Raw genomic sequence first — 21892 nt, 5'->3', positions numbered from 1 at the left:
GATAGTTTCAACTACCAGAAGCTCTTTCAGGCTTTCTGACTGGAAGAGGAAAAATCTAGCAACTCTAGTCTCTTCTGTCATCTCAGTGTTTATTCCTGCTAAAGACTTAGTTGCATAGGCACGGTAATGCTCTTCCAAAAAGTCTTAGAAAGCAGAGAGCAAATCTTCCATGGGAACGCTTTCCTCTAGGCTCTTGCAAGAGAACATGCCCTTTCATCTGAGGAGTAGCAGCAAGGCTGTAAGTGGAGTTTGGCCACGTGCATAAAGAGGAGAGGGAACGGGGACCGGTCCTGAATGGGCTTGGAGCTGTTGTGCTCACACCCGAGCAAAAGACTCCTCCAAGCATTACCACAGCAGCCAGAAATCACTTAGTATTATTACATGGAAAGGAAAAAAAAAAAAAAAAAAAAAAAGGCGCAAAGCATCACTTAAGGACAGCCTTACGAGGAAATTCAATATTTTTAAATGAACCTATCATAGAGGGTTCAGGTAGATGGCTTTATAAATCAGCATAATCCAAAATCCAGGGAGGTTAAATGGTGAAAGGTGCAGTCATATAACATCCCAAACTACAAACATCTGCAAGACCAGGCTTGCTGGGAAAAAAATAAAAAGGGCCTCATACTGTACTTGCTCATACGTTTTGTTAGTTTAAAGGCTCCTTCTCATTCTGGGGACACTGAGCTATAATCCTGACTTGGAAATTGCAATTTCGTACATCCATCTTTTGCCTGAGCTGTCAGCAGCAGTGGCTTTTTTTGCAACTAGCCATGAGGGGACATGATCACTGCAGGTTAACCCTGACCAGTATTTGAACCTCAGGCAGGACTACCTCAGTGTCTTCTCTCTGTGACTTGTCAGCATTGGCAAGAGCAGGCTGCCAATCTCAGGAGAGTTAAATCAGTATTAGAGTATTTTCTAAAGATATGACAATAGTCCTGAAGTATCACCAAGAATTGACAGCATGTGTGCACAAATAACGATGTTCCTGTTGCTATAAAGAAACCAATTTCCAGTTTTATTTTATGTTCTTGGATTATTTTCTTAGTCAATAAGCATTTTTTAAAAAAATAATCCTACCAGCAAATCAGCAAATGAGCAATTGTACTGTTTCATGGCCTCATTGAACTACATTGCCTTGTAGAGACAAAAATCCCACAACTCAGAATTCTCTTTCTCTGCTGGCAAGATTAATGAAATTCTTCCGCAGAGGCAGCAATATAGAAGTTCAACTGCACTGGGACCAGTACAGCAGCCTCTTCCAGTCCCTCCAAGAGCTTCATGACAGTCTCTGGAGAAGAAGGAGAGCAGACTCTGTGGACACCTGCATGTCCAAATCCCACTCGAGGAGCACTTTTTCTGCCACACCCAACGAATCTTGCTTTTCTCCTGCATAATAAAACCTTCTAATTCTGCTTAGACCCCAGCTCTCAGTCCCAAGAGCATGCTCTTTCTTTCTGGTAACCACCACAGAAAAAGGTTAAGGCTATTTTTTGCAGTCCAGTTTCCTCCCTAAGGGGATTACCTCTACCGACCCTCCCCAGCCTCTCCGCAGCCCTGTATGTTTAGGTAACCAGCACCTGAACGTCCAGAAGCTGGTACAAGCCTCACAAGGCTTTCTCTCCATCAATATTCTTAGTGGCTATCTAAAACAATAGATAAACGCTCGTTTGCCAAAATTCACGGTACCCTGGGCTGTCAAGAATTTCCTTGGATTCAAAAGCAAAATTTGTTAGCTTCCCTCAAAGTGCATTATTTCCTGAAATCTCCCGCAATGACAGCCACTGGTATGTTAAAATTAATTTAGATTTACAAAGGTGTAAAAAGAGAGGACAGTTTGGACTGGGGAAAATTTCTTCACATGCCAGAGGAAACATCTGAGGAGCAAAATGTTTATTTCCTAGTTTATGAAGATTCAAAGAATGATTGGAAGGTAAATCCAAAAGAAAAACATGCTTACATTTTAAAACAAATCTTTTTGTATTAAAGATTAAGGAGTACTTTTTTTTTTTATACAAACCTCTTCTTCTTCCCAGTCTATCAAGTCCCAGTCATAAGCAATTACTGCTCGCCTTCTTTTCCAAAACTCCAGAAAAACAGTTGCTGGAGCAAATAGGAAAAAAAAAAAGCAAAGTTGTTTTTGAGTCAAGAAAACGTTAACAACTGTCACAGAACTGTTGAATGAAGCTGTTACATTATTTTCATTTCTTTGCATAAATGGGTTCCTTTGAACAGCAAATCATGCTGATGATTAAAACTGCTTTCAAAAAGCATTGCTTTCTAAGGATTACTTTGCTTGCTTCAAGTATGATTGAGGCTTTAGAGATTTCATTTAGTGCTAAATGAGAATGTTTAATTTCTAACCAACCAAGGGAGGACTCTCAAAGAATAAAATTGTTCCTGTGAGTCATCATTACTAGATATAGCAGATTTCTGATGAAGCTGAAGGTTTCTTGGGGCTGCTGTAGATAAAGCAGTAACTTTCCTTCTCTGAAGACCATTTACAATACACAGAAGCCAGAACCCAGAGGAAGCACATTCCAGTACATGTGTAAATCTATAGAGTACTACTGAGGAAATGGGAACTTCTGTCTTGCACCTTTCTAATCCAGACCAGTTCTTTCACACTACATGAGTGTGTCTATGTGGTGTGGCATTAATATCTGACAATTAAACGTTCTGTGCTGTACAGCCCTTATTGACAGAGTTCGAGATAGTGCCTGTACATGACCGTGCTTCCATTTTCTGATGGGAAGAACAATCAAGGAAGCACTCAGTCATAAAATAATATGTTCCTATTCTGGAGATTAATACTCAGCCTGTTTATGGTTACAGGTTTTTTAAATTTGTTTTGTGAAAAGAATGTGGAAGCTGCCTAAAGCTAGCGCAAATCAATGGAAAGGCTTCCTCTCCCACTGTGAGGTTTTGCTCTTCCCTTTATTGGTCACTGAAAAGCGTCAGGCCGATAACCACAGAGAACATAAACCTCTTTGTTTATGAGCTAGCACAGAATCAGCTGTAACAGTGTCACTATAGCCTGGCAATATGTTCCACATCCAGTCCTAAAAGCATGTCCTTAATGGACTATCTGCCCCACTGCAGCATATTGAGAATGACGTGACATGATACTACGCACTGGCATCAGTTTGGTGAAAGTGAATTCTTAGCCAGTAAGAATTATTGTATTTTAATGTATTAGTCAATAAAGCTAAGATATGCTTAGAAAATGAACACTGCGAGCAGATAAAGTAAGATATCAAAAGCATGTTTAAGGAGGCAGCTATTTGGTTTGAAGGCATTTCCATAAATCACGTCATCCTTTTGCTGAAAGCTGGAGTTATGTTACACCAGGTAACCAGCTGCTTTGATTTAATCTAATAAAGAATTCAATTCAATCTCCTGAGCCTAACGTTTCTATGACTTTTTGTAAAAATTGCAGTATGATTGGTTGGGATCAGCAAAACTACTAAGTGCTGATGAGGCTCCGCTGCCGCCGAACCACCACATTGTTCATTCCTTGACTTGTCTTCTGGTGGAGCTGCTTCTCTCCTATCAGCTCATATTGAGTTATTTTGCACAGGCTAAACAAGTAGCCCTGCACTTTTTGGAGACCTGGGAGAAACAAGCCTGATTGATTACTACCACTCTGTTTCCATTCCAAAAAGCAGCTGGAAGCAGGACTTGAGTGGGCGTCAGAGTCCACAGGCGTGAACCTCTCCAATATGTCTGTGCTGAACTGTACTTCTTTCTTGTTTTTCACACACCTGGAGCGAGGAATCTATACATATTATATTGCATATATTTAGCACCTGTGCAGTTCCTGAAACTTCTTTAGAAGTCTATTTTCAAATCATTAAGCAGCAAATAGGATGATCTGCACAGTGGTGTTTTAGCTTTTACTGTGCTACACTTTTCTCCCTCTATCCAGGTCAGTATGCACTTTTCCCTTGCTAGATATTTTAAAATGTGCTATAAATAACCATCTTTGATTGATTCACTGTACTACTGAGGTCTTCTAAAACGTACTGCATTTTGAAATTTCTCTGCTTCTTTTTTAGTCAAGTAATCACTAATACCCTATATCACACTTCAGCATTCTTTTCTGACTTTGACAGCTCAAAGGGACACAGCTGTACTTATTGTTCTCCCATTTTCCAATTGCTGTGTTTAAACCAGATGCTGAGAATTCCCCAAAAATCCTGAGAAATTTTGAGTTTCTCATTGGCCTTAACTCCCAGGTCTTTTACTAGCTTTTTCTATACTATGCTTGCCCTGCTTCACTGCTTGACCTTGCAGCTCAGTCCTCAACATCCACTTGCACAAAGAGCTGTCTTAACATCATTTCCTCAGATGCTTTTGAAACAAGTTGCGATCTTACCTAGTAATGCAAATGGCCTCCCGCAGCAAATAGCTTAATCCTGACCTTCTCTCAGAAGTCCTCTCCCTATCGTATTTCAGAACACCATTTAATATATCCATCCTGACTTCTAGAATATATGCTATATACCAGGAATATTGCTGAAGAACATCCTTAAATTCTGTCTCCTCAGAGAGCAGATCAATATGAATGTTTTATGCTAGAGGCAAAGTTTGGAGGAAACGAGTATCTTTTATTAGACTAACTGATACATTTGGAAAAAATGTTTTATGTCAGCATGTCTTATTGCTTGAAAAAAGTGTTAAATTCTTCATGCCAGGCCTTTTTTCCCCTCCCAACTTTGCCTTTTAGCATGTGCTCTAAAGCTAATTCCTTTATCAAAAGAAACATGCTTCTAGGTAGACAAGAAGAAATTTTAAACAGAACTTTTCTGTGTCCCTTAGTCCCCCAAAAACATGCAGAGACAGAAAACTACCATCAGCCCACCTTGTCTCTAGCAAACCATTGGAAATGATAGATAGCTGGACTCTCCTGTTGGACAGTTACAGAACTTTGCTACTGAGCTTCAGGAAACATCTAGACAGGGACATCTTTGCACCAGCTTTCCCCAGTACTTCAACTGGAAAAGCAAAAGCTACAATTCCATCTGGCTTTACAGCAACATGCTGGGAGTCAACTGATTATCAAATTTACCTAGATTTTTTTCAGAATTACTTTTTTCTGCATTTTAAATGTCAACTTCTATTTAGAATGAACATCTTTCTCTCATTTTCTGTCTTTGGTAAGAATCCAATACAGACAGTAAAAAGAGAGGAGTTTTTCCTAGAAATGGGACCTACCTTTTCATCAAGCTCGACATATCTCAAGGCATACATAAAGGGCAAAGTGTAGGTGTTTCCCTCTAGCACAGAAACACAAAAAATGCTATTGCTCCCCTCTTTTTGAAAGCTTTGAACGTCTGGAAAATATCATCAAGACTAGAGATTCTCAAAAGGAAAAATTATTTTCCAGCTTCTGAGATGAGGACATATCAGTGATCAACAACAACAATCTGTTCACCAATAAAGTATCAGTGTTTATAGGGACTTGCTGTTTCCTGTAACGCACAGGGATTTATAGCTTCAATACTTCTGAAAGGGTTTTTCCTTTCAACAGAAGCTCCAATACAGAAAAGCCTATAAAAATTACCAGTCAATTCCTTCAGTGTCCCAAAGGAAGACTATCTTTTGTCCTTTGCTACACCAGTTTAAAATGACAGTTGTCTTAAGCCTTATGTCTTTTGGCTATACCTCAGCAAGTATCATTTTTTTTTCCTATTATATCAATTACTTTTACTTCTTATACAGAACTTTGCTTAAACCAGGCAGTGAGGTGATGAGTCAATATATTCTTTGAAGACAAGTGTGTTTCTATTCCAGTATTTTCTGGTGCACTTGACAATTCCAACCTTACTTCGATGGGACCCACTTATCCCACATGGAAGCATTATAAAAGATGGGTCCCCATGCTTCACAGTCCTTCAGCCAGACTCATTGCTGCTCCACAACTCAAGCAGACCACACTGATATTTGTCATGGCTATTCCTCTCCCTAGCCTGGCCACAGCAGTTTGGTCACCGTTTGGAGAAGCATTTTATTTCTATTTAAAAAGTGAGCAGCCCACTTTGTCCATCAATTACAGATGTCTTTAGAGTAAAAGCAGGAAGCCACCACATAGATCACCTTTTCATGGAAAGCCCAAACTAACCACGCTTGGGTTTAAAAACCCCAAGGAAATGGCTGAGGCTTCTCCCTCAAGATGGGAGTTCACTACTGGGTCAAAAAGACAGTGAAGAAGGTACTTTAGATAAGAAGACAGTGGCTAAGCTCAGGTTGAAAAGGTAACACAATTCTAACTGCCTTTTTTTGCTTTCATTCTCGTTTTTTAAAAGCACTGCCATCATTATTTTATATGCTAGTGTCTGTCAGACTGGATCATCTAGAAGGCTGAACTTTTCACAGCCAATTTGTCATGCACTTGCCAGTTGTTTCATGCTGACAGAAAAAAACACTTCCACGATCAAACTGCTATCGTTGTTTCTTCTCTTCCTCTAGGATTTACCGAGATGATGGTAATGCCTGCAACTGCCAATAGGCCTACTGCGGACTGAAAATCCATTTAAGACAGGCGGTAAGCCAACGCATACATACAGTACTAGAAAATCCCTGGGAAGCGTGGCTTTCCTTGTTCTGCTGATTTAGCCCCAACTGTATGGCAGATATCTCCACAACCTCACTGCTGTTGCAGTAAAGCCTTATTTAAGAAACTACAGTTTGGGTAGATGGGATCACCCCATTCCCCAAGGCATCACCCACCCCCCGAAGTCGGGGGGGGGGGGGAGCTCTCAACCCAGCCACCATCTTATACCCTCTTGTCCACTAGCCAAATCATCCAGAAGGCAGCATTTATTATATTTTTTCTTATCTCTCTGTGGGTTTAGGTGCTGGAGATGCGTGGGTGGGCAGTGCATTTCCCAGTCCATGCTGGGAAGATAGTCCCAGGGGGAATTGGGTCTGGGGGTCTGACAGTGATGCTGAAGGAGGAGGAGGAAGGAGAGGTTCACTGAAGAGAGGTGCAGCTCCTGTCAACTAGGGACGGGAAAGAAAGAGGACCTACAACTTTTTGTAGCAGGCATGCTCAGCTTGCTCAGCCTTCTCACGGGCAGGACCGGGCTTGGTGACCTGAGCGAGGGAATCCCCTTCCCTGGAGCTGCTTTTCCTACAGCCCTGGTTCGGGGCAGTGCTAAGAGAGAGGTTCCGTGCTGTGAGCACAGCTCTTTGCTGAAGGCACCGTTACTGTTAAGGAGGAACAAAAGCACTGGTGCAAAAAGCTGGACTCCAAAGACATGCTCACCAGCCGTTAGGAACAGTGACATCAATGCCCAGCAATGTTAACCCACCCGTTTTCCTAGCTGAGGTGGAAGTCCCTGCCTCTAAACTGTCTTGGAAATTCTCAGCTTCAGTGAGCACATAGAGAAAGAGGTTGGAAAAGCTGAGTAAACATCTCAAAAAAATCTTTAAGGCTTAGAAATTTTTGCTGATTCTCAGCTCTGGCGTAGCTCTAAAACAAAGCTGAAATACTGAGGAGAAACATACAATCTGTATGATCTGTGGATTTTTTCCTTAATGTAATTTGTGATACTTTAATACTATCAATATTATGTGCAATGGCATAAATAGGCTTGATTGATATGTGACCTAATTTAACTAGTTGACTAAGACAACAACTTAGTTTTGGAGGAAGGAGCTGAGACAGACTGGTAGGCTAATCTATGTTGTCCTTATGGCTCTGAAGTTGCCTCCTGGATCTCTCTTGTGGCTCAGTAAAGAGATTTGCACTTCAAAATGGAGATTTTAAGAATCACTTGGACATCTTTCCAAAGCAGTTGGAGATGTGCGAGTAGGAACAGGAGACCAATGGCTAAATCCAGATAGCTCAAGCACCTGGAGCTGTGAGATGGATGTGACTTTTGAGGCACCTCCTTGAGCCATTTTCTAAAGGTGTTAACCTTCTCTCAGAGTGGCATGGTAGGAGCTAAGAGCCTGGGCATGCTCAGGGCATCTTTGAAAGACTTTTTGTGCTGCCAGAAGTTATTGTTTCCTCTTGCCTTCAATTCTGCCTACAAGACCACTGCAGGAAAAATAGTTGAGCCAGAAATAGAACTGTCCTATGGGCAAAATTCAGCTTCCATGGCAACAGTTAGACCACTCTCGGATCAATTGGTCATTCAACTAAATCTTCCATTTATTTCATCAGAGTTCTGCCTTAATTACAACCAGCTTACATGTATTTAAGCTTTACTGCCTTTCTGCAAGGTAGGAAAAACAATACATTAATTCATTTTAGTACAGACACTAAACTGAGCTGCCTTAAGCGAAGAGAACAGTAACAAAGAAAAGGCCTCAGTGCCAACAGATTGAGAAACAATTACAAAAACCCCCAGAATATAACTACCTACATAGACACTACATACTGCATACACGGTTTTGTTTTAATTAAAATTATTATCACATAAAAACCTGATTTCAACAATATCCATCTTCCTTTTGCAGAAACAGAAGAGAATCAAGCCTCTATTGTTTTTCTCAGTGTCTGAAAGAAGTGTGCTGGAAATTACAAAGGCACATGTTGCATCACAGTCTTTAAGAAAAAGATTGTGCAATTACTTAATATCGAAACAAAAACTTACCCCACACTGCCATGAAAACAGCAAAAAAGACAGTAGCTCCATTGTCAAAAAGGTGGGTTACCTGAGGGATATATCAATAGTGTGATCAATTTGTGATAATGAGGCTTTATTTTCTATTTTCACCTAATAAAATTAACGTGATCGTGAGTGCAGCCGGCCTGACAATCCTGAGGATCCTTCCCTTGACGTGTGAAATGACCTGTCAATTGACAGGACTATTTGCCAGCCTGGCGTGGGACGACCCCTGCCAACACCAGGTGTGAGCATCGTTTCAGACCCAAAGCGTTCATTTTATGGAGCCACGTACAAAGGATGGAGCCTAAGATAAAGGTTGATGCCAAGGACACCGTAGCACATGCATCTAGGACACGACCTTTGGGACTGCTGAATCTCTAAGTGCAAATTGCATTCAAGTGTTTTACAACCCAAACTAAGTCTTGGTAAAAGACAATGAATGTTAATATCGGCTGAACTTGATCTGTCCTTTCAAGGTTTTATCTACCCAAGCTCACTAAAGACAAATGCAAAAGGCGAGATTAATGCTTTTACCAGGAAAGAGTTTCTATTTGCTTAGTTTTAAACGTACCTTGGCATAAACGCAGCTGTCTGACAGCCTCATGAAGGGACAGTATTTGTCACATATAGGACACATGATGATATCTGTAGCTTGGCACACTTCTTTACTGGAAAAATGGAAAAGATAAAAATTAATAGTTTGATGCACAACAATCAGTCTTAAAATGGATTGATAAGTTTCACTAATATTCAGTTACTTATTGAACAATAGTGGTTCTGTAACTGAAGCCAAGATGTTCATAACTGCATGTGTGTAATTAATATTTGTTCACTGTCTAAGACTTCAGAGTTTACAGTCGTATCTGCAGAGGACAGTTCTTCAGGGGCAGCCTGGCAGTTTCTCTTTACCACTTCCAGCTTCAACTTGAGTCAGACCTGACCTTCGGTAGGAGGAGGGTGAGGATGATTGCAGATAAAGTGAAGTTTGAGTTGTTCTCGTGACTGAAGTGTGCAAGAACGTAGAGATGCAGCACTCAGCAGAGGGCCCAGGGGGCCTTTACCTGAAGAATGCTTCCGTGTGGCGGATCTTTGGGAAAGGCCTTGAAGAGAGTGAAAATTCCCCGCTCTTCTGCTGCCCTGTTACAACGGTAATGAAGGAGCCCTACTTTTTCATGCTGAGTTGCCAGCACCATCGGCAACCGGAGCTGCGCAAGAAACGTTGCCTCCCATCCCAATTCAGGAGCACAAAACGAGGGAAGCTCGGTATTGGGTACTTTGCGAGAACCAAGCACAGTCTTTTCCTGAGTATTCATTCAACAGTTCAAAATGAAATAATTAACAATTCATATGAAGATCTCTTAAATTATTCATAATAACCCACAGCTGTAATTTCCCTTATAAAAGTGCCCACGTTACCTGACTTGGCAGTGGTTCAACGTGGTGACTCCATACAAAAAAACGAACAACCCAATGAAGGCAGCTGGGAAGAGCATCCCCGTGTACCAGCCTAACCAGGCAAAGTACAGCCCAATTTTCTCACCAAAGTACCGCCTGTTTTAAAACACAACACAGTAAAGTTACCTGCTAATTAAAATAAGTCTGCTTAATCTTACTTGTTAATAGAAAATAAATGTTTCTATCATATCTGAAGAGCAGATTAGAGACCAGAGTCAGAATCTCCTGAAGAAAAAAGCCTCCAACTAAGCTTCTAAATCCACACTGAGGGACCTGCCTCATGAATGAACTTAAAAAATGAATTGAAAAATTCACTAACCACAGTTTACAGTGAGATGAGTGGAGACCTCAGAAAGGAAACACTGAGTTCATTTTAAAAAGCTCGTTCTTTGTATTTGGGAAATTGGTGGCTCTCTTTGCCTTTTGGCTGTGTAACTGTACTTCCCAAATAACTGCATTGAAATCAGTTTCATCCCTAAAAACCAGTATAACAGCAAAAATGATTTGGCCCAAATTATTAAGAAATTAATTAACCAGAGGTTATTCTCCAATCCAGTTTATTTTAATTTGATTATTTCTTTTCTCAGCTCAGTTCCTGGAAAAATAATCTCACGATTCTGCCACACGTGGAAAGTTAAGTGCAAGTGAGGTCCAATAAATACCTTTATGTATCATCTTGCACTGATTTGAGGAAAGTAGTCTGAATTAATCCTAATTTGTTACCTATATTGCTTAAAAACTAACAGCAAAGTGGCCAGGAAGCTCCTATTTGCTATGTATTCATTCTTCCTCCTCCAAAACACAACCAAACCTTTATTTATGCATTAAAGAGTACATCAAGCACACAAAAAACCTGCTGAACTCATCAGCATAGGAGCAGGCTCATGCATTGTCCTGTGTTTGATGGTCTTGTGCACAGTAGGCTGATGATCAGATTAGGATGCTTTACAAATCAATATGCAATTATCATGATTACAATGAAGATTTTAGGAGATTATTTGCAAGATTAGTTTTAAAGAATGAGGCAAGGTGATATTCTTGCACTTCAGAGACTTTGCAGAAAACTTAAACTTGCATATCAACTGAATTTGAGAATAGCTGCTGCTGAAACCCCACTTTTAGGCTAATGATGCAACTTCTGATCTGTCCAGAGACAAAGAATGCTGCCAGAAAGCATCTTTGGCCAAACTTTCACAGTGAGGAGGAACAGACCCATGATGGGCTCTGGGGCTGGAAGCAGTGGAGAAGAGAAAGACTTGGTCTGGAATGGACAAAATCATCAGTTTTCAAATGGATGTAAAAAATCTCCAGCATGAGCAATGTCTGTCTGGGCTGAGCTCATGCTCTGCTGAATGATACTGACCTACACTGATTATTATCATTTGAGTTTACCAGCTCTGTACGAGAAGCCAAATATTGTCATGTTGTTTTTATTCTTCTGCTATTCAACAGAGACTCAAATTTACAGGCTAAAGAGGTGGTAGGCTAATGATAACATGCTCAGTTCTGACAAGGGCAGCAGGTCTGGTTGTAAAAAGACACACTGCAAACTGCTTTTTGAGCCCTGACTTAAGAGTGTTAGTGAACCCCTTGGCCTAATTATTTTCCTAACACATAGGACGTCAAGCTGTGCCTGCTCCACTGAAAAGGCAAGCTCACATTTTGAGCTTACTGCCACTAAATATTTATGACCCATTTTTCTCCATGTACATAGTTCAAAGCAGTGAAGTAAACCTAACATTCATCAAGAGGTTGGTTTTTTTATTTTATTTCATTCCCTACATTCAAGGATGAATGCTTCTTCATTCCACCCCCCTAGCTGACAAACATTCATGACAAACTTCATCTCCTACCCTCTTGAGCCTTTCCATCTAACGGTGCAAATCACGGTACTCTTTTTTGATCTAGAGATCAAACAGCTTCACCCTAGTTGAAGACCCAAGCAAGATTCAGTGTGTGCAAAAGGAAGAATGGACATGATGGGAAGCAACCTAAGTCTCTGCAATGTAAGGAAAAGGCATCTGAGACAATTTGTGAGCCTGGTTTTAAAAATAAGTGCTGGAGGTTGACATTACTTCAATACATATTGGTTTAAATATGGGCAAACAGCCTTGATTCTCCACTATTGCCCTTTGCTTCACAGCTGCTATTCCACAGGCTGTACTACTGTAATTTGCATCAAGATCAAGTTAATATTTTATTTCTTCTGGCCCCATAGTTAGCATATTTTTTCTGTAAGACTCTGCTCAGATACCAGTAGGTTGAGTGCAATAGAAACAAACTATAGCAGTAACAAGGTCTTCGGAGACCTTCCTAGGTGCCATATTCAGAGCAGTTCCACATTTATTCCAATCTATAATTGGGTTAGCCTGGACCATCATGACCCTCAGGAGATGAAGATGGTTTAGAGATACCTCTGCAAATCTCTCTCTTCAAGTTACACCAAATACGAAGAACAAGCTCCTTGTTTCTTCTCTGTCACTGTATATAGAACAGAAATTTCATACAGCTCTTCACAGCGATGGCAGTTCTCTTACCTGCATGCTGACACTTTAGTCAGAAGTCAGTAACGTACATGAAGAATTCCAGGGATTTTTTTTCTAGGGTGCGTCACTGTGCATTACTTACACCTAAATTTACCTGTTATCACTCTGCTTGTTGAAGGCCTCTTTGAAATTTTACAGCATTGGTAACGTTTGCATTTTTGTTAAATTTGCTAACTTATTACCATCCAATTTTTTCAGATTTTTAATAAGAAGAGGAAAAAAATGCTCTGCGTTTTTGATGGTTCTCCCACAGAAAATTTCCTCCACAACTAACCTAAAAAGCAGAGACATAAAAAAACCCCAAGCACCTAATAGAATAATCCATTTCTCCTTTCCTCATATATGCTGTACCATTAGAATAATAACAAAAAAGTAATTTCAGCTTCTCAATTTTATGCTAGCATGTATACTAGCCCTCCAATATCACCTGCCTTAATGGTGAACTGTCTCTCTCCCCACCCCATTCCAACGAATGGAGATAATCAGTAGAACTATCACTGACTTAACTGGGCCAAGATTTCAATCTCAGTATTTATCAGTAGGGCACATTTTTGAAAAGTATTAAGCTACAAAGTCTGATTTCAGACCCATAAAACACGGTACTGGATTCTTCTGTGTTTAATGACCTTCATTATATAATATTTTGCTTTCAGGAGGCCTAGAAGGAAGTCACGGAGCTGGAATACAGACGGGTCTGGACCCAAGCCAAGAACCTATTTATCTTCATTAATCCTTTTTCAGGTCAGACTGAAATCCTACACAGAACTTTTTACATCACAGAAAGAAGTTGTGAGGGAGCTAGAGCTTTCCAACGGGTGTGTTGGACACATGAAGCCCTCATGCCAGGAGCAATGACGTGGGGAGGAAGGCTTGACAGGAGATTGAAGGGGAGTTGTCAGCTGCAATCAAGTCATTTCATGTAAACATGGAGTAAAATGAAGTTACTCAGATATTGCTTTTGCTTTCAGGTTCATTTAGGTAGCTTTATAAATACAGTTTTCTCCCTCTCTTTTTGTCTTGTAAATGACATGCACAAGCAGTGCAGGAACAATTTGGGCACAAGCCAGAGGGAAGCAGCTACGCACAGAAGTGTGAAGGAGGTGATCCAAAGTCCCCCAGAATCACTGCAACTGTTTCCACTGATTTATGTTGTCCCGCAGCCTATAAATATAGAATGTCTTGCCTCTTTCCAATTGCTATCAGTTTTAAGGATCTGAAATTATTCTTGTAAAGTAACTATGGATACTGAAGTCCAACAGCAGTGTAATTAAAACCGTGGTAGCACATCTGTTGATTAATAGGAGTGCCTTTGCAACTGTGCCAAGTCTGCGCTTTCATACTGCCACGTGTTTCAAAGCAGAGTGAAAGCAGAATCACGCAATTCCCCTGAAATGACTTTTTCTCATTTGTTTCTAGTAAGTAGTATCTCCGTAACAGCCAGCTGATGAGATTAAATGAAATCTGGGAGGCACCAGCTTGACAGCACCGAAGATGCAAGGCCCTATTTTAACAGATGAGGAAAAAATAAACCAGCACCAAAGTATGAACAATTTTGCTTACCACTGTGGCAACTTGACTTTTAAGGTGGAAATACCATATCTATTAATGAGATAATTGTATTGTCTACTTCTGATTTACTCTTTAGCCTTTCAAAAGCAAATTGCAAAGGAGAATATCAGCTAGCAGCAGTAAGTTCTAGCTGGATATCTGTGGAAGAATTAACATCCATCCACTCCTTTTGCACAGACGGCAACACTACTCCCTTCAAGCACACCCCACGTAGCTGTTGGTAAGGGAAAAAATAAAAAAGTTGCTTCTGCTGCAGAACTGGTACTAAAAAAGCTTCTGTTTAAAGTACGCACGCCGAGATATTTCCGAGTGAAATGAACAACAGGTCTTGCTGGTGTTGTCAGCTCTTCAAGGAAAAATCTCCAGCTCACTAGACACAGGAGCTGCTCAGAGTGGCAGGAGGCAGGAAAGACTTGGCAGGAGCTAAGGAAACGCGAGGGATCTAGCATCTGTGAAGTGAGAAGAAAAAGGCATTCCCTCCCCTTTCCCATCACCCCTCCTTTATTGCAGCCACGGGTACGCTCCAGGCAGCAAGCGGCAGGCTGGGCTGGGGCGGCAGCTCTGAACCCTGGGGAGCTCGACGGCTACTGAGAATACTGAGCATCCTCGCAGCCCCCCTGCCCTCCTCCTCCTCCTCGGGCAAACACCTACTCTGAATCCCCACAGGACAGCCGTGACCTCAGCTAGGGAGTCCGCTACTTCCATCGCTTTTTTTCCTTTGTAAAACAGCTGTGGAAAAATCAGTGGATGTCACTGTCTGATAAAAAGCTAAAGCATCTTACAAAATCTTAAACAGCAAACCCAGGCTACTCAAGAAGGCTGCTACCAAGGTCCAGAACAACCACGTGTCTAACCTTGCTCATTTTGTTATCACTTATTCTTGTACTTAAAAACCTTCCAGATGCCTGATGGTCCATATAAACCAAACTAAACCAAACCCCAGATATTGGCTCGACAGCACTTTCACAAACAAGAAACGTTGATGAAGAACAGTAGCCTTGACCACCATGGACAAATGATTAAAAAACATTCTAGACATAAGTTGTTTATAATGTGACATTAATATCTTACTGTATACTGGGAAATTAAAAATAAAAAACTTCAGTGTAACTGTTGGCTCCTCAGTAAATCAGCAATTTCTGTAGTGTAATTTGAGAAAAATCCTATATTTCTGTCCAGGCCAGTATATTAAATAAGAAATAAGAAACTTTCAGGATTAAATTATGAGGAACAAATACATTACTTTGTTTTCTAAAACATTTTAAAAATTACATGACTCAGTACAATTTTTTAATGGTATTTCTCTGTGAACTTATTCTCCATGGAAATTGAACAGCTCTTGTTTTATGAAATGGATAGGTTTTATACGGCCTTAATCAATAACACCATCTGTCTCCAGGGCCACCCTCTACAAATCCTTCTATCTGGAAGCAATTCTGAGAATCAATAAAAACAAAGGTTTCTATCAGTTACAAGACTTATAAAAGGGGAAATTAATATGTTGGACCAATTGCATGCTCTGTATGACCCTTCCCAATGGCCCATGCATCAATATCTTCAGTGATCTCAATACATCTTAAGACTTTATTAATAGGCCCTTGTAGCTTCATATTCCTCTCTTCAAGTAGAAAAAGCCCATTAATGCCCAATAATAGTTCTGCCAACGTGATCAGTAAAGGCTCTGGCTCTCTCTACATGTATAAAAATATGTAATCCTCTATTAGCACACGCAAGCCTATTTGCAACCATTATTTAAAAGGGCTACAAGAATTTGGAGTCATGTCTCAGCTTTCTCAGTGTTTCTTCTTTAATAGCTACTTCCAAGACGAATACAAATCCAGACTGTGGTGATGGGGCTGGGCTGAGTTTAAGGGAGGTGATACAGGAGAGACTTCAGCCCATCTCTACTAGGGCTGCTGAACACAGTAGCACACTCGGTGACTGTGAGGTTTGCTTCCTGCCATTTAGAAGCATCATCAAACTTCATCCAGGGCTCTTCCTGTGGTTCCTTTTGGAAAAAAGGAAGATCTAGTCGATGAGAGCCTGTTTTTCACCAAAGCCACGCTCTGAGGGGGGAACAACTACTCCAGTGGACAGACATGCAGCCAACTCTACCCAGCCTCCACAGATGTCTCTCTCCCTTTTTTTCTCTCAAATATTCTGCAAACCCTTCAGTAGAAGCTATGGTGTCAGGAAACTCTAGAAGGAAACTTCCTTCGCTTCCAGCTCCTCCTGCGGGCTCCTCTATAGATACTTCTTTGAATGTAGTGGCACCATGAATGAAATGGATTCCCATGACCTCGGGATCAGTTTTTAAAAACCCACATGAATTAACTGAGCTTTTTATGGTTTTGTCAGAAGAGAGGTAACCTATGCTCAAAAGACCTACAACGTGACATACAAAAAGCAGGGAAGTCTTACCTCACGAGGTCCAGCGGTTGGTATTTATACCACACTCCCCAGGAAGCCCAGCACTCGTAGAGCAGGTGTCTGTGGTTTTCTGCCCCATGTGTTCTTATTGAATTCTTACTTCTGTAACTTCCCTAAAATACAAATCTGGACATTAATGAACAACAACAGCAAAAAAGAATGTCTAAGAAATCTCTCTCACTAGCGGTATGGATAAGATGATTTATGCAAACTCCATACTTGTGCACCAAAAGCTAAATATGACATTAAAAGGACAATTTCCTCTGACTTCAATAAGATTATTCTTCCTAAGAAATTTATGATAAATGCTGTTCAAGTCAAAGACTATAAATTGGAGAATCTCAAAGACAAAACCACAGCATGATATTTTTCCTCTCTGAAAACTTAATGATTTATCAAACCCAAGCACTTTTTACAGAACAGATCCAGAACAACTCTTCTTATTCATCTCTTTTTGCAAGAAAAAAAGCATTTTTTTCCCAAGAAAAAAGCATTACTAAATGGGAGGCATGTCAGAGACAGACACAGAATGCAAAAGAGAGTAATAACATTAATAAGATCAAGAATAAATGATTACACAATTAAGAATTCATTTTGTGGGAAATGTCTGTTCAAAAAGAAAAAAAAAACTGAGAAAAATACCTCATGAAGAGGAAATGCAGCTTCATAGGAGCCATTACTGAGCAATCGATTCAGACCTAAGAATCAAAAGTATCCAATTATTTACCAATAGGACCAGAAAAACTGCTAAGTAAAAAGCAAAACACATTTTCATAATAAGCTGGCTAAATAAAGTTTGAAGCTCATTGACAGTAAAAGACACATGTAGAAAAATTCATCTTTTATAGATTTTGATGAACTAAGATATAATACAAGCAAAGATTTGTTCAAATATTAATCATAATCTATCATTTATTATGCTGGAGGTTTAAAGATTCATTTGCCAAATCCATCTTTAGCATAACTTCAGTGAAATCAGGGACCTCACACCAGGCTTGAAGTTTGACCCTGTAAATTATGGTCTAAGGAAGCTATTTAGATGAAAGGCTGTATTTCTTGGGAGCTGAAAAATTCAGGGAAGATCTTTACACTTTTGAACTGCAGGCCAGTAAAGCAACTGAAACTCTTAATTTCCATACGATAACAACATTGTAAAATATGTTCAGCTTATGTCTTAAAAAAGCTGCTGGACTAACAAACAGAACAGGGACAAGACAGGCTGCAGTAGTACAAGACCAGAAAATATGCTTGAACCCGAACAAAAAGGATTGTTATTTGGCACAAAAAAGTAATCATACACCCTGCTCGGTCAGGCCTTGTCCCTCTTTAATGAGAACCTTGAGGGGAATAATGAATGACTGCTGAGACGTGGGCACTTTTCACTTGGAAAGTCACCAAAATAGGACTGAACAACTATCAGGCAATGCAAAACTAAATACTGGCACTAACAACTTGAAGGCATTTGAACCCCATTGACCAAGGAGCAAAGAATCCTGGTTCCTTTCCTAATTCACAGGGGAATAAGTCAACATAAATAGCACTTTCAGTGATTGCATTGGCGCCTGCTGGGCAGAATATGCTTTCTTCCAAAGTCTCTGGCAGAAAAGCAAAACCTGTACAGCCGAGCCAGGCTTTGCTCAGCCCGGTGATCAATGCAAAGTTGTGCTCATGGCAGGTACAGGTACGTGAGGGAGCTTGGGATCTTGAAGCAGGCAGGGACCGCAAGCGTGCGTGCTAAATGCAGTGGCTGCATGCACGGCGTGAGTTCTTCCCTTTCTTCTCTCCCCTCTGCTCGCTGTCATTGCTCAGAGCTATTGCTGCCCTCATCCCAGGAGCTGAGGAAGAAACAAGTGAAGTTCTGGGATGATTCTCTACCTCTTGAGGAAGGGTGGGGTTTAAACAGCAGGGAAGTGAAATAGGTTGCAGAGTTTTATGGGGATTGCCTCTCCGTTTGCGATGCCCCAGTCCCGATGGGGTACACACGCAGTATGTGCTCTGCACCACAAGGCAGAAGAGGATCGCTGGTTTTGTGCTCCAGCCCTCCTCTGTCACTGCCTGCTCTCCTGGATCTGTGTACGTGCCGCTCCGAAGGTCTGCTCCGCGCGCTATTTGAAAGCGATGCCACAGTTATGCATGGCACCCTTTGCACTGAGGACGTCGTTGGTGAACTCCCTTTGGACCTACAGCAGGTACAGAGATACAGAACCTTCCGTCTCCCTTCGGGCTGGGCAGGTAGCTGGGGAGAAGCTCTACAGGCTGAGATGTACAGCAGCACAAGTCTTGCCATCCTTCCAAATCCATTTTTATCAAGGAGTAAAAGCTTTTCTGCATGAGCCTGTCTGCTTCTCCAGGGTCCTTAATCTGTACGTATTTCTTGCTTAAGTCAGTCTCTTTCCTTGCAGAAATGATAAATCCCACGTGGTGACATATGTGCCTGTGAAAGCAGTCTGATATTACAGGGAAATGATGGGGTCTTCCAGGAAAAGCCCCAGAACAGCAGCAGGTGAGATGTAAACAGCCCAAAACTGAGGTGATTAAAAAGGAAGCAAGAGTGTTTACGAGCCCAGGCAGACCTTCCTCTTTTTTCGGTGGGACTTAGCACCCACGTTTAAAAGCACATTGTCAGCACTTACCAATTTTGTTTTTCCCTTCTTCGTATTTCACTCTTTGTAAGATATGGTGTACAATTCTACTTCTTGTAGCATTATTGAAGAAAGTATCTTTGTTGTGTATGATAAAGCTATATAAAAATACAAACAAAGGGCATATCAGGAATATATAGTAGCATGTTTAAAGCAAATACTGAGTTCCATTACTTTCTATAGCACACTAAAAGTCTACAGTATGTGAGCAAGTGCAAGCAAGACTAAAGGACACCAGATTAAGTGAGATGATTCACCGGATGAGATGATGTCAGTAATAGTATTCATTCCCTAACAAAGAATTACATGGAGAAGTCTAGAGAAAGATCAAAGATACTTAGGCATTCATTATGATAAGCATCACTTTTAGATAATTCACTGAATACTACGAAATACTTGCACAAAAATTTGCAAAAGCCTAAGATTTGTAAGTGCAGCTGTAGAAATTCACATTTGATTTCTATTTCAGGCTTCTTTATTACACTTTACCATTAAGAGTCAGATGGAAACATCTACTTGGTACACCACTCTTACTGCAAATCAAATGCTATGTTAGAAACGGAAAACATGACATACTCCTATGTTTGGTCCTGGAAGAGTACAAAATTAGCTTTCAGAAGCTACTTATGAAGTTACATATGAATGCAGGTTCAATAGTTTAGACAGAACAGGGATGAGTCCAGGAAATTTAAAAAAAAAAAAAAAAAGCCACAAAATGTATTGTATTGATTAGATTGACTGGCATAATATATTTTTAATTGATTTTTTTTAATCCCAATATACATACTCAAGGAAAACAAGATATTTTAGCATATTATCATAATGACTGGAAAAATGCAAACAATTTAAGTAAAGGTATAAAAGACAAGTTGCTCCAAGAGCACCATAATTAATGAAACCTGGTTTTCTAGAAGTTACTGTCTCAAGTCTCCTTTCCCACTCCACCCCAGATACTCCCAGGAGTAATATTCGAAGGATTTTGACAAAAAGGAAATAATGTCATCACAGAAGTCTTAATGCTTAAGGAAATTAGATAAAAAACCAAGCTAAACTCTAAAGTAGATAAAAAAGCGTTATTTCCAGCTGGAGCTTTGTATTAGGCTGTTTTAGTAGCAGCAGAAACACATTAAAAAACAGTAGTGAAATAGAAATGAACAGTTAGCATTTTTCGCACTTTGTGTCATTTTCTTTTAATGTCTGACTTTCCTCTCCAAGATCTCACCTCCCAGTAATCTTCCTTCTGGCTTAGCTGTGAGTTCTTGTAGCTACTGATTCAGTTGAGAACTGAATCACCTTATCTGGAAAACTAGCAACCTTGATCCAGGTAACACTGACAGTGTTCTTCTATTCCCTTTGTGGTACAAGGTTATTTTGCCCATCTGTTATCATGTCTATGTCATACTGCAACTACAGGTAGTTATTTCAACAGCTTTTCTGGACAAGCAGGTTAATAGTTTTTCTGCATTTAGTCACTTCTATTTTCATGAATCATGAATGAAAAAAAGGCAAAAATCAAACATTATGCAATCTTAAAAAGAAATAAGAACTACTCGTTTAAACAAACACTTTAGTCATTTGCATTCATTTGTAAACTTAGCAGTTGTGCTGTTACAGCTTTTGATCTCACGTGGCCGAGAAGGAGCAACCAGACGTGTCTGTGAAGCAGATGTCAACACCTCCGTATAACAACTGCCACGGAGAGCTCTGCCTGTTCCCGAACTAGCTGAAGCAGTCCTAAACCACGCGTGAGAGTAAGAGCTGCAGAGGTTCTGCCCTGACCATCCTTGCGCCAGTAAAAGGGATCTGAGGGCAGGAGGGGGAGAGGAGAGGGAGAACTCACCATGACTAGAGCATGCCAAGAACACGTCCTTCAGTGTTTTCTGACATTACTCGTGGAGACGTGGATGCAGAAGAGATGCTTGAGTTCACCAAAGGTGAAAAAGGAGTGTCAAAATGAGTCCTCTGGATATCTTGGACTACCTCTAACAATATCATTGGTTTGGGATGGTAAAGGTTAAAAACAATCCTCACCTATTTTTGAATATAAAAATCACAGTTTTGTTTTTTTTTCTTTTGTTTAACTCAAATGCTCAGATCATTTCTGTGGAATTGTCTGTAGAGAAGCCCCAGAAAGAGCAGTATCACCACAACCAAGAGGGCAGGGAGCCCTGGCACAGTAAACAAAAATAGGCAGACATGAGTGGGAGGCATTGAAATGTTCAGAACATCTCCAGTGGTTTTAACTATGTGTTACAACATCCCACGTGGAGGTTAACATCAATTAGGACAATGCCAGGGAGGTTTCAATTTATCTCAAAAATCACAGGAGTTGCTCTTGTCAGGTGAGAATCACACAGTTCGCGATGTGCAGGACTTAACCTTTTCTACCAGCACCCTTCTCTCCCACACTTTATGGGCATTTCTTCCTCCAAAATGTTTGTGCTCCAGGTTATCTCCTTTCTGAATGTGGGTGGTAAAGTAAATCCATATTCACAGAAGAGCCATCAAGGCTATTTAATGGTCTGCAGCATCCAATGAGGAATTCAGAGAAGAAAGACTTTCTCAGTCTATGGAGAATCTCACCCTTCAAATTCCAGTTCACAGGGGCCAGAGCTGAAGACATTTCCAA

General features: G+C 40.5%; 1 protein-coding gene across 6 annotated transcripts in view; it reads right to left on the bottom strand.

Annotated features, from left to right (window-relative positions):
* Nucleotides 1-21892, bottom strand: part of ANO4 (anoctamin 4) — a 190320-nt gene that overhangs the window by 36184 nt on the left and 132244 nt on the right. For all 6 annotated transcript variants that reach the window (XM_049792352.1, XM_049792354.1, XM_049792356.1 and 3 more), the window contains 7 exons: nucleotides 19255-19361; nucleotides 17264-17319; nucleotides 16613-16734; nucleotides 10038-10172; nucleotides 9193-9289; nucleotides 8607-8667; nucleotides 2021-2103 (listed from right to left, as the gene is read on the bottom strand). In XM_049792352.1, coding sequence (XP_049648309.1) covers nucleotides 2021-2103; nucleotides 8607-8667; nucleotides 9193-9289; nucleotides 10038-10172; nucleotides 16613-16734; nucleotides 17264-17319; nucleotides 19255-19361 — 661 coding nt within the window. The remainder of the gene's footprint in view (nucleotides 1-2020; nucleotides 2104-8606; nucleotides 8668-9192; nucleotides 9290-10037; nucleotides 10173-16612; nucleotides 16735-17263; nucleotides 17320-19254; nucleotides 19362-21892) is intronic.

The sequence above is a fragment of the Accipiter gentilis genome, chromosome 34 (assembly GCF_929443795.1).
Source record: "Accipiter gentilis chromosome 34, bAccGen1.1, whole genome shotgun sequence".
Classification (NCBI taxonomy): domain Eukaryota; kingdom Metazoa; phylum Chordata; class Aves; order Accipitriformes; family Accipitridae; genus Astur; species Astur gentilis.
Note: the sequence above shows the minus strand (reverse complement) of the source record. Positions and strands in the feature narration are given on the sequence as shown.